The sequence below is a fragment of the Budorcas taxicolor genome, chromosome 7, assembly GCF_023091745.1.
Source record: "Budorcas taxicolor isolate Tak-1 chromosome 7, Takin1.1, whole genome shotgun sequence".
Classification (NCBI taxonomy): Eukaryota; Metazoa; Chordata; class Mammalia; order Artiodactyla; family Bovidae; genus Budorcas; species Budorcas taxicolor.
This window is the reverse complement of record NC_068916.1, coordinates 59561110-59580015: the sequence shown is the minus strand read 5'-3', so window position 1 is coordinate 59580015 and position 18906 is coordinate 59561110. Positions and strand designations below refer to the sequence as shown.

At 41.3% G+C, this 18906-nt stretch overlaps 1 protein-coding gene across 1 annotated transcript in view; it reads left to right on the top strand.

Moving 5' to 3' along the window:
* The window catches only part of HTR4 (5-hydroxytryptamine receptor 4), a 173858-nt gene that overhangs the window by 107553 nt on the left and 47399 nt on the right, over positions 1-18906 (top strand). The window contains exons 4-5 of the mRNA XM_052643545.1: positions 10812-10937; positions 12730-12930. Coding sequence (XP_052499505.1) covers positions 10812-10937; positions 12730-12930 — 327 coding nt within the window. The remainder of the gene's footprint in view (positions 1-10811; positions 10938-12729; positions 12931-18906) is intronic.

Sequence of the window (18906 nt, the reverse complement as noted above, 5' to 3'; positions counted from 1 at the left end):
AATAAAATTCACACTGGGAAGAAACCATCCAATTTTAGTCAGGCTCTCCCATTTAATTCAGAGTGCTTTTGCATTCTTTGTGCTGACTGTTGATTGGTAAGAAAATGAACACTGTTTTCTCTAATTTATTTGCAATTATTTGACAAAGGACTTCGCAGTGGTAGGCAGGATGGGTAAAGGAAGCACTTGGTTAGGGAGTATTTTGAACTGTTTGGGATGCTTAATGGATATGCTATGTGTATTTTCAAGAAGAGTGTTTATTGTGTGGTTGGCATGCACAGCGTTGGCAGAGCAGAGACTTTCTGCAGAGGTCATTGGTCCAGTGATGAAACTCTGTGGTCAAACATAATTTTATTGCAAAGTGCAATACATAAAAGGAAAAGAAGTACTCTTATTACCCTGTCTCCTTGTTTCCCTTTCTTCCCAGAAGGGGCCCTGCCGTAATTCCCAGGAAACTGTTAAGAAAAACATTTTTTTTCCCTCACTTGATATTTTCTTTGCACTTGACTTTTATGGCAACACACTCACCTGGTGTTCTCCAGTGATGTCTCCTCTGCTTTCTTTCTCAGTTTCCTCTGCTGGTTCTTCCTTCTCTACTGCATGTCTCAGTATCAGAATTCATCAAGACTCTGGCCCTCTTTTTGAATGATTTCATCCTTCCTCAAGGGTCTAAACTGCATAGAAATGCTGGAAATCCCAAGTGTGTATCTCAGACCCAGTCATCCTTTCTGAACTCCAATTGCCTGCTTGACATCTCCTCTTGAATGTTTTATACATATCTCACACTTAATGGGTTTCCCATCTCATTTAATGGTACCATAATTTACTCAGAGAAGCAAATCAGAATTATAATGTTCATTTCTATTTCTTTCTATCCACTTATGGAATATATTGTTCTTACCTATCCCTCTATTTCTCAAATATACCTTTATTCCACCCGCTTCTGCATCTCCAGAGCCACCTCCCTACTCCAAGCCATTGTCTTCCCTTACCTGGACTCTAGCAAGGTCCAGGGTTTACTTACTTTCTCTCACATTTAGATCCCCAATGTAATTTTTCTCCTTAAATCACTTTACTGTATTCTCATTGATTGGTTAATAAAGCATGAACTTCTTACCAGCCCATCCAAAACCCTCTGGATCTGACTCTTGACTGCTTTGTGAAGTTCATCTCGGATTTCTTTTTTTTATCCCTTGTTCATTCCTCTCTGATAGTGAACACAAGAAACATCTTTCCTGTCTCAAGGCCTTTGTACTTGCTCTTCTCCTGGTTCCCCTGACCCTAACTCTTGGATCCTTTGTGTGTATCGAACAACTAAATCCAGTGTTCCCTGATTGCTTAAATGTTCCCTCTAATCCAGTTCTCTATCATCATCATGCCAATGCCCTTGAGAGTCTTACAGCCCCACGTGTGACTCATGAACTAGTGGCAAGAGCATCACTGATGCTCTTCATGAGCCTGTATGTGGGCTTGTGAGGAACGCAGAACCCCAGACCCCATGTTAGGCCAGAATAATCAGAATCTGCACTCTAACAATATTCCCAAAAGATACATGTGAGCACTAAGGTTTAAGAGTGTAACTTTGAAACACTGATCACAAACAGTATTTCTTTGTTAATTGTGTACTTTCATCAGTGGTGAACAACATGAAGGTGGGGACATTATCCACCTTCTTTACTGTTGAATCCTAGTGCTTGGCATAGATTTTGGCATATGGTTGGCACTAAATACATGTCTGATAAATGAGAGATTTACTGTGCCTTCCTCAATTGATCCAGAATGAAACTGAGGCTCAGAAAATTTTGAAAACACATAGCTATTTTAACAAAGCCAGTGGGAGTGCAGGAGTTGGGGGAAGAGAGATGTCTGTGTATGCCCTTGAGACCAATTATTCCGGGTGATATATCAGGGCATAACCTAAAACTTCCTTAGCTATTGTCCCTATATGGGCTTCTGATATTAATAATAGTGATTACTTGTTTATATTACATTTTGTTATTTACAATCCATTTTCATATGTTTACCTATGTAAAATTTTACCCAGAATTATTCTCATAGATATTCATTTGTTAAGAACAGAGAAAGTGGTAAACAGAGCCAGCAAATTTGTGGAATTTCCGTATTCATGGGTCAAGAGATCACTGGAAAAGCAAAAGAAGAGAGGGAGAGAAAGTAAAATTTCTCATAAGAATAACTGTCAAAGAACCGATCTGTGGAGTGGCCAGCCCTTTGACCAGATGAGAATTGTCTGGTGGTGGTCGACAGTAATCTTGAAGGATGTCAGAGGTAATCTAAGGACCTACCATAGAGTTAGTAGACGTAGTTCCTAACTTATTTTAATTATCTTGACTGGACTTATGTTTAGTTCAAAGGACAATTCTGCCTAATTAAAAATTCTGTGGTTACATTTTGCCCTTCACTTACAAAGTTTCACTGTATCTAGCTCCTAACTGGCATGCCATGAATGAACTGTAACACTGAACTTGGGGATCTCTGACCCTGACATTCACACTTAATTTGTAATATACATTCTCTGGAGCCAAATGTATTCACTTCAGACTCTGAGTCTGTTCTTTTCTTCTGCAAGAGGAAAGGCAGTTCAGAGGAGATGGTTCTTATGGTGAGGGTGCGGTTGATGGACAATCTGTGTTCTGAGGATATGTTCAAATACTGTCCATAGACAAGAGAGGAACCTAAAATCAGTCAGTCCTACCTGCCTCAAGTACAAGAAACCATACAGCATCCCGATATAGGGTTATCCATATATTCACTAGGAACAAAGCTAGTGGAGGTGATGGAATTCCAGTTGAGCTATTTCAAATCCTAAAAGATGATGCTGTGAACGTGCTGCACTCAATATGTCAGCAAATTTGGAAAACTCAGCAGTGGCCACAGGACTGGAAAGGGTCAGTTTTCATTCCAATTCCAAAGAAAGGCAATGCCAAAGAATGCTCAAACTACTGTGCAATTGCACTCATCTCACATGCTAGTAAAGTAATGCTCAAAATTCTCCAAGTGAGGCTTCAGCAGTACATGAACCATGAATTTCCAGATGTTCAAGCTGGATTTAGAAAAGGCAGAGGAACCAAATAACAAATTGCCAACATCTATTGGATCAGTGAAAAAGCAAGGGAGTTCCAGAAAAACATCTACTACTGCTTTATCTAATATGCCAAAGCCTTTGACTGTGTGGATCACAAAAAACTCTGGAAATTTCTTCAAGAGATGAGAACACCAGACCGCCTGACCTACCTATTGAGAAATCTGTATACAGATCAGGAAGCAACAGTTAGAACTGGACATGAAACAACAGACTGGTTCCAAATAAGAAAAGGAGTACATCAAGGCTGTATATTGTCACCCTGCTTATTTAACTTATATGCACGGTGCATCATGAGAAACACTGGGCTGGATGAAGCACAAACTGGAATCAAGATTGCCAGAAGAAATATCAGTAACCTCAGATATGCAGACAATACCACCCTTATGGCAGAAAGCGAAGAGGAACTAAAACGCCTCTTGATGAAAGTGAAAGAGGAGAGTGAAAAAATTGGCTTAAACCTCAACATTCAGAAAACTAAGATCATGGCATCTGGTTCCATCACTTCATGGGAAATAGATGGGAAAACAGTGGAAACAGTGAGAGACTTTATTTTTTGGGGCTCCAAAATCACTGCAGATGGTGACTGCAACCATGAAATTGAAAGATGCTTGCTCCTTGAAAGAAAAGTTATGACCAACCTAGACAGCATATTCAAAAGCAGAGACATGACTTTGCCAACAAAGGTTCATCTAGTCAAAGCTATGGTTTTTCCAGTAGTCATGTATGGATGTGAGAGTTGGATTATAAAGAAAGCTGAGCGCCCAAGTATTGATGCTTTGAACTGTGGTGTTGGAGAAGACTCTTGAGAGTCCCTTGAACAGCAAGAAGATCTAACCAGTCCATCCTAAGGGGGATCAGTCCTGAATATTCATTGGAAGGACTGATGGAGAAGCTGAATCTCCAATATTTTGGCCACCTGATGCGAACTGACTGATTTAAAAAGACCCTGATGCTGGGAAAGATTGAAGGCGGGAGGAGAAGGGGACGACAGAGGATGAGATGGTTGGGTGGCATCACAGACTCAGTGGACATGAGTTTGAATAAACTCCGGGAGTTGGTGATGGACAGGGAGGCCTGGCATGCTGCAGTCCATGGGGTTGTAAAGTGTTGGACATGACTGAGCAACTGAACTGAACTGATGTATTCTTCTTTTTTATTGTGATAAAACGTACATGACATAAAACTTACAGTTAATATATACAGGAATCATTTTACATGTACAATTGAGTGACAAGATGATCACTCACAGTGGTGTGCAGCCATTACCATTATCCATTTCCAGAATTTTTTATCACCCCAAATAGAGATTCTATACTCACTAAATAAATCCCCATTCCCCTCTCCTCTACCTATCCCAGCCCCTGGTAAACACTATTCTACTTTGTTTCTCTAAGAATTTGCCCATTGTAGGCTCTTCCTATAAATGGAATTATACAATGTTTGTCTTTTTGTGTCTGGTTTGTTTCACAGAGCATAATGTTTTCAGGGTTTATCCATCTTGTAGCGTGGATGAGGAGTTAATATCTTTTTATGACTGAACAAAAATTCCATAGTTTGTATATACTGCATTCTTTTTATCCTTTCACCTGTTGATGGACTCTTGAGTTGTTTCTACTTTTTGGCTATTGTGAATAATGCTATTATGAACATTGAAGTGAATATCTCTATTCATGTCCATGCTTTTACTTCTTCCGGAGTGTATACCTAGGACTGATACTGCTGAATCATATAGTCATTCTATATTTAGCATTTTGAGAAAGCACCAAACTGTTTTCCATAGCAGTTGTTCCATTTTACATTTCTATCAGAAATGCACTGAAGTTCCAGTTTATTGTCATTCTCACCAACACTTGTTATTTCTCAGTTTTGTTTTGTTTTTATAATAACTATCCTGATAGGTGTGAAGTAGTATCTAATTGACACCTAGATATTCTTAAACACTTCCTGAGCCAGGGCACTCAAAACAACACTGGGAAGCTACTGTGGATCATCCTTAGTTATAAGAAAGTTATTGTGCCCACGCTCAGCCATGTCCAACTCTTTGCGACCCCATGAATTGCAGCAGCTAGGCCTCCCTGTCCATCACCAACTCCCGGAGTTCACCCAGACTCACATCCATCAAGTCAGTGATGCCATCCAGCCATCTCATCCTCTGTCATCCCCTTCTCCTCCTGCCCCCAATCCCTCCCAGCATCAGAGTCTTTTCCAATGAGTCAACTCTTCACATGAGGTGGCCAAAGTACTGGAGTTTCAGCTTCAGCATCATTCCCTCCAAAGAAATCCCAGGGCTGATCTCCTTCAGAATGGACTGGTTGGATCTCCTTGCAGTCCAAGGGACTCTCAAGAGTCTTCTCCAACACCACAGTTCAAAAGCATCAATTCTTCGGCACTCAGCCTTCTTCACAGTCCAACTCTCACATCCATACATGACCACAGGAAAAACCATAGCCTTGACTAGACAGACCTTAGTCGGCAAAGTAATGTCTCTGCTTTTGAATATGCTATCTAGGCTGGTCATAACTTTTCTTCCAAGGAGTAAGCGTCTTTTAATTTCATGGCTGTAGTCACCATCTGCAGTGATTTTGGAGCCCCAAAAAATAAAGTCTGACACTGTTTCTACTGTTTCCCCATCTATTTCCCATGAAGTGATGGGACCGGATGCCATGATCTTCGTTTTCTGAATGTTGAGCTTGAAGCCAACTTTTTCACTCTCCTCTTTCACTTTCATCAAGAGGCTTTTTAGTTCCTCTTCACTTTCTGCCATAAGGGTGGTGTCATCTGCATCTTGCAGTTCCTATTACTAGCTAAATGTATCTAATTCTTGCTTATCTATTTATTGCTCTCTGTTTTGCTAATTTCTGCTGCTCTAAGGCTACAACAATGCCTCATGCAGGGCAGGTGCTTCGAAAGTATTGTTGAATGAACTAATGCATAAATCTACTCTTATTTCAAAGGACAGTCCTCAGAGAGTTAAAAATAGCTTTTATGTCTCATCCCTGGGTCTCCTCTTGTCTAGGTAAAACCTTTTCTATACCTGCAACCTGTCCAAAGACGTTGAAGAATAAGCCTCACCATTATGAATTCAGTATCTTTCTCTCAGCAAGTAATTATGCACTTTCTGTATACTGCATCTACCTTTTCACTGCATATAGTATAGGTTAGAACCTGTGCCGGGCGCAGTGTGGTGAAAAAGATAACCGAAAGTCAGTCTGTCGAGGTAGGGCACAGACAATAATGACAGAAGTTATTATTCTGGATAACAATAAAGGTTATAAGAAAATGAAAAATGTTTGAGTTCACATTAAATGGGAGTGAACTTTAATCTGAAACCTGAATATTGAGAAGCATTCCAAGAAGAAAGCACAGGTTTAGAGACCTAGAGAGGGGAACAAGTTTCACAGGGGTTCTGAGTCAGAGCCTCCAAGAAGACAAGGCAAAAAGCATTATTACCTCCTTTATTAGACACTTTACCTCAACTAACGTGGCCTAAAGTCGAAATAGTTTGGGGTGGGCTAAACAGCCTACTGAAGTCTTTCCTCATTGAGTTAAATCTCACCTGTCTATGATTAGTACCAGCAATAGTTGGAATTTAGGTGCAGAAGGGTGATTTAGATGGACATAACCTAAATTTTTTTTCATCTGAATCCAGCCATAAGGATTTCAGTGAAGCAACAAAGCTACTTGTGAGCTGAGAGGAAATTTCTGATTCTTTATTCCAGTTGTCATCTTGTCTTCCATGTCAGGTTTAACAAAAAAGGTTTCAGACAAAGCCAGAGCCCAAGCTTGGCGGGCTGCTGCCATTTCAAACTATCAGCTATCTTGCTTTTCAATCAAAAGAGCTCAAGTGAAGATATTCTTTTCTGTTGTTGGGACCTGAGTGCCCAGTTCAGTTTGCTTTAGTCTCTCAGTCATGTCTGACTCTTTGCAACCCCATGGACTGCAGCATGCCAGGCCTCCCTGTCCATCACCAACTCCCGGAGTTTACTCAAACTCATGTCCACTGAGTCTGTGATGCCACCCAACCATCTCATCCTCTGTTGTCCCCTTCTCCTCCCACCTTCAATCTTTCCCAGCATCAGGGTCTTTTTAAATCAGTCAGTTCGCATCAGGTGGCCAAAATATTGGAGATTCAGCTTCTCCATCAGTCCTTCCAATGAATATTCAGGACTGATCCCCCTTAGGATGGACTGGTTAGATCTTCTTGCTGTTTAAGGGACTCTCAAGAGTCTTCTCCAACACCACAGTTCAAAGCATCAATACTTGGGCGCTCAGCTTTCTTTATAATCCAACTCTCACATCCATACATGACTACTGGAAAAACCATAGCTTTGACTAGATGAACCTTTGTTGGCAAAGTCATGTCTCTGCTTTTGAATATGCTGTCTAGGTTGGTCATAACTTTTCTTTCAAGGAGCAAGCATCTTTCAATTTCATGGCTACAGTCACCATCTGCAGTGATTTTGGAGCCCAAAAAATAAAGTCTGACACTGTTTCCGGTCTTTCCCCATCTATTTCCCATGAAGTGATAGGACCAGATGCCATGATCTTAGTTATCTGAATGTTGAGCTTTAAGCCACTTTATTCACTCTCCTCTTTCACTTTCATCAAGAGGCTCTTTAGTTCCTCTTGATTTTTGCCATAAGGATGGTGTCATCTGCATATCTGAGGTTACTGATATTTCTTCTGGCAATCTTGATTCCAGTTTGTGCTTCATCCAGCCCAGTGTTTCTCATGATGCACTGTGCATATAAGTTAAATAAGCAGGGTGACAATATACAGCCTTGATGTACTCCTTTCCCTATTTGGAACCAGTCTGTTGTTCCATGTTCAGTTCTAACTGTTGCTTCCTGATCTGTATACAGATTTCTCAATAGGTAGGTCACGTGGTCTGGTATTCCCATTTCTTAAAGAAATTTCCAGAGTTTTTTGTGATCCACACAGTCAAAGGCTTTGGTATAGTCAATAAAGCAGTAGTAGATGTTTTTCTGGAACTCCCTTGCTTTTTCACTGATCCAATAGATGTTGGCAATTTGATATTTGCTTCCTCTGCCTTTTCTAAATCCAGCTTGAACATCTGGAAATTCATGGTTCATGTACTGTTGAAGCCTTGCTTGGAGAATTTTGAGCATTACTTTACTAGCATGTGAGATGAGTGCTATGGCATGGTAGTTTGAGCATTCTTTGGCATGGCCTTTCTTTGGGATTGGAATGAAAACTGACTTTTTCCAGTCCTTTGGCTACTGCTGAGTTTTCTAAATTTGCTGACATATTGAGTGCAGCACTTTCACAGCATCATCTTTTAGGATTTGAAATAGCTCAACTGGAATTCCATCACCTCCACTAGCTTTGTTCATAGTGATGTTTCCCAAGGTCCACTTGACTTTGCATTCCAGGACGTCTGGCTCTAGGTGAATGATCACACCATCATGATTATCTGGGTCATGAAGATCTTTTTTGTACAGTTCTTCTGTGTATTCTTGCCACCTCTTCTTAATATCTTCTGCTTCTGTTAGGTCTACACCATTTCTGTCTTTTATTGTGCCCACCTTTGCATGAAACATTGCCTTGGTATCTCTAATTTTCTTAAAGAGGTCTCTGGTCTTTCCCATTCTATTGTTTTCCTCTATTTCTTTGCATTGATCACTGAGGAAGGCTTTCTTATCTCTCCTTGCTATTCTTTGGAACTCTGCATTCTAATGGGTATATCTTTCCTTATCTCCTTTGCCTTTCACTTCTCTTTGTTTCTCAGCTATTTGTAAAGCCTCCTCAGACAACCATGCTGCCTTTTTGCATTTCTTTTTCTTAGGGATGGTCTTGATCCCTGTCTCCTGTACAATGGCACAAAACGCTGTCCATAGTTCTTCAGATACTCTATCAGATCTAATCCCTTGAATCTATTTCTCTCTTCCACTGTATAATCATTAGGGATTTGATTTAGGTCATACCTGAATGGTCTAGTGGTTTTCCCTACTTTCTTCAATTTAAGTCTGAATTTGACAATAACGAGTTCATGATCTGAGCCACAGTCAGCTCCCCGTCTTGTTTTTGATGACTGTATAGAGCTTCTCCATCTTTGGCTGCGAAGAATATAATTAATCTGATTTCAGTATTGACCATCTGGTGATGACCATGTGTAGAGTCTTCTGTGTTGTTGGAAGAGGGTGTTTGCTATGACCAGTGCTTTCTCTTGGCAAAACTCTGTTTGCCTTTGCCCTGCTGCATTCTGTACTCCAAGGCCAAATTTGCGTTACTCCAGGTGTTTCTTGACTTTGTACTTTTTCATTCCAGTCTTCTATAATGAAAAGGACATCTTTTTTGAGGTGTTAGTTCTAGAATGTCTTGTAGAACAGTTCAACTTCAGCTTCTTTAGCATTATTGGTCAGGGCATAGACTTGGATTACTGTGATATTGAATGGTTTGCCTTGGAAACGAACTGAGATCATTCTGTCGTTTGGGGGATTGTATCCAAATACTGTATTTCAGACTCTCTTTGTTGACTATGAGGGCTACTCCATTTCTTCTAAGGGATTCTTGCCCACAGTAGTAGATACAATGGTCATCAGAATTAAATTCACCCAGTCCAGTCCATTTTAGTTCGCTGATTCCTAAAATGTCGATGTTCACTCTTGCATGAGTACCCAGTGGTGCCCTAAAGAACAAGCAGCTTCTCCCAGTCTAGATGCTAACACACTCTGGCAACTCATTTCCTCTCACTGGGTCTTAGTTTCTCTATATTGAAATGTGTGTTTAAGTCTAAAAGTTTTAAGATCCTTTGAAACTTCATTTAAAAAGAACATTTTAAAAAACGTATTAAAAAGCAAACATTTTCCTGCAGCTTTTGAATAATCGGCATTTATTGTGCTTTTGTTGACAGGGGACACTCACTTCCAAGTTAGTAAGACAAAATGTTGAATTGACATTAGGAGGGTTGGGTTTATAGAAATGAATCGGTTGGTGAAATTCACAAGCACACAAATTTGAACTGTTGTATTGGGCACCAAAAGAAATGTAGTTCAAGGCAGTGAAAGGAATCCCTGGATTTATTGATGGATTCTGTATTTCAGTGGTCTTCACATAATCCAAGAACAGTTTGTCCAAGTCAGCCATTTAGGAACAAACAACCTTCAAGCCGTGACCTAGTCCTTGGACAGCCCACCTGCACACAGCAGCTTCTGTGTGGACTGGGATGAGGTACTGAACACAGATGGCCTTTGTGTTCACACAGATACTGGTTCAAGTTACCTTCATTTGCTCATTTGATGCCATCATTCCTTCATTCACTAAATATGAATGATATATTGAAATTGAATTTGTCAGTGGAGAAAACAGGCAATGTCCCTGCCTCATGGAGCTTACAACCTAGCTGTGTTGGTGTGCCAAACAAGAATCAACCAAATAAGCTTTCTGAGCACAAGCTAAGCTCAGTGCTCTTGAAGGAAAGCCTCAAGTTCTCTCATAGAGAATCACTGTGCAATCTCAGGGTAGTTAACACCTCTCTGAGCCTCCTCCTTCTCATTATGTAGGAGTTAACCAGAATAACATGTAAAGTAACAAGTGCACACATTGGCATATATTAGGTGTACAATACACGTGTGTTTGCAGCTTCAACAGTGAAGTTACCTTTCTGAAAATGAATGAAGGAAAAAACTAATTGTCTTTTTGTGTCTTAAGAGTTTCGTTCAGTTCTTCGTGTTTGTGTGTCTTCCAGTTCCAAGGAGGGTTTCAAGTCAGTGGAGAAGGTCGTGCTGCTCACATTTCTCTCGGCAGTAATCCTGATGGCTATCTTGGGGAACCTGCTGGTGATGGTGGCTGTGTGCAGGGACAGGCAGCTCAGGTGAGTCACATGAGACAATCTCATGAGAAAACCTGGGTGGAGTTCGGGGCTCTCCCTGGAGAACTGGAGTCTGAATTTATAATTTCCACTAGAATTTATAGCTATGAAGGGGAAAAGATACATGGCAATGATGTTTGGGAAATGGAGCAGGGGAAAAAAATCACATATAATCTCATAGTTCTAACATAACAAGTATAAGCCTGTAAGTGCATTTCCATCCTGATTTTCTCCTATGTTGTTTTTTTTGCGATAGTTGTGATCACTATATGTATAATGTCTGAGAGCATATCTAACCTCCTCACTTTATTAACTGATTCAAAGAAAGGATAGCTGTGTGTGTGCTTAGTCGCTTAGTCATGTCCAACTCTTTGTGACCTCATGGACTATAACCCACCAAGCTCCTCTGTCCATGGGATTCTCCAGGCTAGAATACTGGAGTGGGTTGCCATTCCCTTCTCCAGGGGATCTTCCTTACTCAGGGACTGAACCTGGGTCTCCTGCACTGTAGGCAGATTCTTTACCATCTAAGCCACCAGGGAAGCCCCGAAAGGATAGCTGACTAGTGGCTGATCTAAGATTTAAACCTTGGTCTTCTGCTCTTTCCACTTCATCCTTGGCTGCAATTAGAATCACTTAAAGACCCTTTAAAAATTACTAATGTATTACAGGAGTGTGTCTCATGTGATATCTGAAATATACTTATATTAGAAAATTATTTGTTGTGTATCTGAGGTTCACATTTAACTGAGTGCCGTATATTTTATTTGGTGAGCTTAGGGGTGGGTAGGTGGGTTCATCACACAGAGTCCCTGAAGTAATAGATCCAGGGCAAGACCTGCTGCTGCTGCTGCTGCTAAGTCACTTCAGTCGTGTCTGACTCTGTGTGACCCCATAGACGGCGGCCCACCGGGCTCCACTGTCCCTGGGATTCTCCAGGCAAGAACACTGGAGTGAGTTGCCATTTCCTTCTCCAATGCATGAAAGTGAAAAGTGAAAGGGAAGTCGCTCAGTCGTGTCTGACTCTTCACGACCCCATGGACTGCAGCCGACCAGGCTCCTCTGTCCATGGGATTTTCCAGACAACAGTACTGGAGTGGGGTGCCATCGCCTTCTCCGAGGGCAAGACCTGGGCACTGATATTTAGATACATTTACTAGGTGATTCTATTGTGCAGCCTAGATTAAGATCCACCAGGCCACAAAGGGGATGAAAGGTTCAGTTCTGTCCCATCTGCTGCTATCTTCCTCTTAAAGTAAGACATGCTCTAATCAACATAAAACATAAAAATGAAATTCTAAGCACTGTGACAAATGTGAGGCACATGGTAGTCAGTCTAAAAGTGGAAAATGGTGGAATTTGACACTCTTTGTGAGGGGGTTCACCTTTGGAGGGTTTCCTGGGAACAACTAAACTGAGGCCCAACAATTCGGTAGGGTATAGGGTATAGCTAGGCCAACAGTAGGGAGAGAGAACACCCCATAAAGACCCTCGAGAGGGTCTCTGTGCGTGGGGGTCTCAAGTCAGGGCAGTGTGGTCACAGATGAGGGCAAGAGAGGACTTATGGTGCCAGGAGTCTGGAAAAGTCCAAAGTGACTGGACTGCACACAAGACAGAAGGGGAAACTGAATCTCACAGAATATGTTGCACATCTGACTTTTCTCTCCTTTTTTCCCTCCCTTCTTCTCTTATTTCTTTGCTTCCCTTTCCTTCTCTTTTCTCCCCTGCTCCTTCCCCCTAACCTCTTTCCTTCGTCTTTCCCACTGCCTCTTCCCTTACACTTTTTCACCCACAGGAAAATAAAAACCAATTATTTCATTGTGTCTCTTGCCTTTGCGGATCTGCTGGTGTCAGTGCTGGTGATGCCCTTCGGTGCCATTGAGCTGGTTCAAGACATCTGGATTTACGGGGAGATGTTCTGCCTTGTCCGGACATCTCTGGATGTCCTGCTCACAACAGCATCGATTTTTCACCTGTGCTGCATTTCTCTGGATAGGTAAGGCCAGAGCCATGTACAAAGTGTAGCTCCGTGCTGGAGACAACAACCTGATGGCCATTGGGCTGTGTCATTTTTCTTCTCTGATTCATAAGAGGAAATGAATCTCAGAGAGGTAAATCTGCCTGTTCACTTATTTATTCACTCTCCGGCTCTTGTACAGCACCCTCTTTTAGTCAGGCATTCTCTAAGGCACTGAAGACACCGAGATGAGTAAGGCCTAGAAGCTGCCTGCAAGGAGCTTACAGTCTAAATAGTGATAGGTACTGGCAACTATGTTTCCCATAGGTAAGCCTGAAATTGTACACTGATGGCACGAAGAGAATCCTGAGGATGCTGAGAAGCAAGAATTAATCTATCTGCCCAGTAGGCAGCAGGGTAGTTCAGAGTGATAGTGTTCTGTTTGAACATGACCTTCTGATAATGCACCCGTATCATAATTTTATGTGTGCATTTAGATTTGTGGCTGTGACTGGGGAGGCTCTTTTCCAGAAAATCAAAGGTGATTATAAAATCCCTAATAATTGTTTGCTTTTCGGACTCAAGTTAGAATTCCATTCCTCTTGCATAGCTGGGTTCTTCTTTTTTCACATTTGACTTCAGGAGGCCGAATGATTTCCATCTTTGCCTCATTTGTTGGAGACACGTGTTTATCAGTTGTATCAGCACTTTTCATTTTCTAGTTCCCTTATTTATTTTCAATAATAAAGGGAGAATACAATTTAAAAGTCAGATGATTAACCGAACATATACTGCCATCACTGTAGTCATATCTTAGGGGTAGATCCCAAAAGAAAGTATGGTGTGAAAGTCTTGTGTTATCAGAATTGCCAGGGACAATCTCTTACTATCTCTTGATTAGTCCAGGAGACCCAAATTTCCCCCTAATCTTGGGATAGGTCACTAGGATAGGTTCCTTAATAGAGCAATAGGAAGAACAGTTGACTTCAAATTAGAGATTGTGGTTTATCTAAAATATGTACCTTTATACACTAAAATCAGAGTTTGTCCAGATAATTACTCATACTGGAAAAGATCCTTAGGGACTCAAATCAGTTAATTCCTCTCCTGTTTTATGGGACACATGCTTATGGATTAGAATGGCATGCATAATGGCCTGCTCTGTTTAAAATGTGCATGTTCTCTGTCTCTTGCTCTGCCAAGAATATATAAATGAATGTGTGTAATTTAAATGCAATGTATAATGAGATTCCACTCCACAGCTAGAGATAATAACATTGGTAAAACAGAGCTGTTGGTTGGCAGCCAGAACCAGAGTGTCACAGTTTTTGTGTTTATTAGCTTATTTACAACAATCTGACTTCAGTGCTTGAAAGGCTTTATAAGACAGTCAGTATATACTGTAAAAAAAAAAAAAAAAATCCACAATAGGAAAAATAAAATGTGAGGAAGTTGAGAATATATGGACATCCTGCAGGGTAGCCCTCATATAAGTGTTGCCAAACTAAGTGGTGAGACTGAAAATATCATATTAATTCAGAGAAGGCAAAATTGAGGAGATAGGGCAACTGGAGGTAACCTTGAAGTTTGGCCAAAAGCCTGAGTGGGTAGGGAGTTAAGGATGGGAGAAAGTGTAGAATCATCTTGCTGATGTGGACAGTTGTTCTGGGAGGCCTGGAGAGGAAAACTGAAGGTTTCCGAGAAAGGTTTGGCTTCAGAGTTCTAGGGTAAGTATCATGCCCTTTTGAAACCATGAAATTTTTCCTAAGTAGACCTCAGTTGTCATGAAGCAATATGGGCTGGTAGTTAAGAACCATCTGCTTTAGAACCAAGGAAATCCAGGTTCACATCCCAGCTCAGCCAATTTTTAGCTCTGAGAATGGCGATAAATTACTAAGCCTTTCCAAATCTCAGTTTTCTCATCTCTAAACATGGGAGCAACAGCACCTATTTTATAGGATGGCAGTTAGGATGAATTAGATGATCCATTTAAAGCATATCATTGACCCAGCTTGGCACAGCCCTCAATGTTAGTGGATGCTAATTTCAGTTTCTGTCCATACAACCCATGGTCTTTCTTACCAAACTTGAACCTCCTTCTCAGTGAGTAGCTTTTCCAGCAGCTGCCACACCTAGAAACCAGGTACTTACTCTTAATCTGGTCTTTCCTTATCCACTGCATTTAAATAATGACAAGTCCTTTGACTTTCCTCCTGGCACAGATCTGAGTCTATTTCTTCCCATCTCTGTCATTCTAGTCCAGACTATTGTTGTCTTTTGGAGATCACTGCAACAACCTCCTAATTATTTTCTCCATATTTCTTTTATCCCCTCTAATCCACTCAGTGTTTACAAGGTCTCTTCTAATACTGCAGCTCTTATCCTGTTGTTCTTTTGCTTAAAACCCTTCAATGGCTATTCATTGCACCAACAGTAAGACCAAACTCCCTGGGCTGTAGAGTTTTGCATCATCTATTTCCTGCCTATATGTCCAGCCCACTTCATGCTCCTGATGCCCTGCACCAGCCTCACTCTTGAGCTTCTTTCTCTCCTTCCAGTGCTCTGCTCTCAGCCACCTCAGGGCCTTGGCTCATCCCTCTGCCCACACAGCTCCTTTGCTCCCTCCTCTCTTGCATGTGTTTCACATTTTAGCTCAATCCTCTCTTGCAGAAGTCCTCTCTGAGCTGGTCAGATCCAGTCTTCTCCTTTAAAAACTTAGTGCAATTGTGATTAAAACCACAATTGATTTTTCTTTCTTTTTTTTTTTCTTAAATGTCTCTATCTCCCACAGTGGGTAAAAGTGCAAGAGCATGAGTAAGGACACAACTTTTGCCCTCACAGAACTTACATTTTATTTGGGAGGTTGTCAGTTAACCAGTAATTACATAAATGCTGATTTAGGAATTTTATAAACACCAATGAACAAATGGAATGTTCAGCACATTTCTCTTTTTGAACAGTGCTGCCAATAATTCCATTTCTTTCTCTTAGAGTGGACATCAGAAACTCCAATCCATAAGTTAGGTCCATACAATTTCTGTCCTTTATCAAGCCCATCTTTGCATGAAAAGTTCCCTTGGTATCTCTAATTTTCTTCGAGAGATCTCTAGTCTTTCCCATTCTGTTCTTTTCCTCTATTTCTTTGCATTGATCGCTGAAGAAGGCTTTCTTATCTCTTCTTGCTATTCTTTGGAACTCTGCATTCAGATGCTTATAATATCTTTCCTTTTCTCCTTTGCTTTTCACCTCTCTCCTTTTCACAGCTATTTGTAAGGCCTCCCCAGACAGCCATTTTGCTTTTTTGCATTTCTTTTCCATGGGGATGGTCTTGATCCCTGTCTCCTGTACAATGTCATGAACGTCATTCCATAGTTCATCAGGCACTCTGTCTATCAGATCTAGGCCCTTAAATCTATTTCACACTTCCACTATATAATCATAAGGGATTTGATTTAGGTCATACCTGAATGGTCTAGCGGTTTTCCCTACTTTCTTCAATTTCAGTCTGAATTTGGCAATAAGGAGTTCATGATCTGAGCCACAGTCAGCTCCCAGTCTAGTTTTTGTTGACTGTATAGAGCTTCTCCATCTTTGGCTGCAAAGAATATAATCAATCTGATTTCAGTGTTGACCATCTGGTGATGTCCATGTGTAGAGTCTTCTCTTGTGTTGTTGGAAGAGGGTGTTTGCTATGACTAGTGCATTTTCTTGGCAAAACTCTATTAGTCTTTGTCCTGCTTCATTCTGCATTCCAAGGCCAAATTTTCCTGTTACTCTAGGTGTTTCCTGACTTCCTACTTTTGCATTCCAGTCCCCTATAATGAAAAGGACATCTTTTTTGGGTGTTAGTTCTAAAAGGTCTTGTAGGTCTTCATAAAACCGTTTAACTTCAGCTTCTTCAGCATTACTGGTTGGGGCATAGACTTGGATTACTGTGATACTGAATGGTTTGCCTTGGAAATGAACAGAGATCATTCTGTCGTTTTTGAGATTGCATCCAAGTACTGCATTTCAGACTCTCTTGTTGACCATGATGGCTACTCCATTACAGAAGCAGAAGATATTAAGAGGAGGTGGCAAGAATACATGGAAGAACTGTACAAAAAAGATCTTCACAACCCAGATAATCATGATGATGTGATCACTAATCTAGAGCCAGACATCTTGGAAAGTGAAGTCAAGTGGGCCTTAGAAAGCATCACTACGAACAAAGCTAGTGGAGGTGATGGAATTCCAGTTGAGCTGTTTCAAATCCTGAAAGATGATGCTGTGAAAGTGCCACACTCAATATGCCAGCAAGTTTGGAAAACTCAGCAGTGGCCACAGGACTGGACAAGGTCAGTTTTCATTCCAATCCCAAAGAAAGGCAATGCCAAAGAATGCTCAAACTACCGCACAATTGCACTCATCTCACATGCTAGCAAAGTAATGCTCAAAATTCTCCAAGCCAGGCTTCAGCAATATGTGAACCGTGAACTCCCTGATGTTCAAGCTGGTTTTAGAAAAGGCAGAGAAACCAGAGATCAAATTACCAACATCCACTGGATCATGGAAAAAACAAGAGAGTTCCAGAAAAACATCTATTTCTGCCTTATTGACTATGCCAAAGCCTTTGACTATGTGGATCACAATAAACTGTGGAAAATTCTGAAAGAGATGGGAATACCAGACCACCTGACCTGCCTCTTGAGAAATCTGTATGCAGGTCAGGAAGCAACAGTTAGAACTGGACATGAACAACAGACTGGTTTCAAATAGGTAAAGGAGTACATCAAGGCTGTATATTGTCACCCTGCTAATTTAACTTATATGTAGACTACATCATGAGAAACGCTGGACTGGAATAAACACAAGCTGCAATCAAGATTGCCGCGAGAAATATCAATAACCTCAGATATGCAGATGATACCACCCTTATGGCAAAAAGTAAAGAGGAACTAAAGAGCCTCTTGATGAAAGTGAAAGAAGAGAGCAAAAAAGTTGGCTTAAAGCTCAACATTCAGAAAACGAAGATCATGGCATCCGGTCCCATCACTTCATGGGAAATAGATGGGGAAACAGTGGAAACAGTGTCAGACTTTATTTTGGGGGCTCCAAAATCACTGCAGATGGTGACTACAGCCATGAAATTAAAAGACGCTTACTCCTTGGAAGAAAAGTTATGACCAACCTAGATAGCATATTCAGAAGCAGAGACATTACTTTGCCGACTAAGGTCCATCTAGTCAAGGCTATGGTTTTTCCTGTGGTCATGTATGGATGTGAGAGTTGGACTGTGAAGAAGGCTGAGCGCTGAAGAACTGATGCTTTTGAACTGTGGTGTTGGAGAAGACTCTTGAGAGTCCCTTGGACTGCAAGGAGATCCAACCAGTCCATTCTGAAGGAGATCAACCTTGGGATTTCTTTGGAAGGAATGATGCTAAAGCTGAAACTCCAGTACTTTGGCCACCTCATGTGAAGAGTTGACTCATTGGAAAAGACGCTGATGCTAAGAGGGATTAGGGGCAGGAGGAGAAGGGGACGACCGAGGATGAGATGGCTGGATGGCATCACGGACTCGATGGACGTGAGTCTGAGTGAACTCCGGGAGATGGTGATGGATAGGGAGGCCTGGCGTGCTGCGATTCACGCGGTCGCAAAGAGTTGGACACGACTGAGTGACTGAACTGAACTGAATCCATAAGTTATTAATAAATGAAGTCAAAAGATTTTGTTTTCTGAGAGTCTTGGAAACTTGCCATTTATCTCCCATCATTTTCTGTCCCAAGAGTGACATTCTCATTGAGCTGGAAGGTTCACTCTAGATGTTACAGGACAGTTTAGCCTGAAAGAGTGTTGATCTTATTTATATCTAGCTTCTATTTTGCTGTGCTCCTCCCAGCATTACAACTGGGCTGGGCCGGGCTGGGCTGAAGTACAGAATAAATGTCTCAGAGAAGTGTGATATTACTGCTCACCAAGTGATGCCTAGCAGGATGTCTTGTCCTCTCTAAAGCTCCTCTGAGTCTTTGGGGG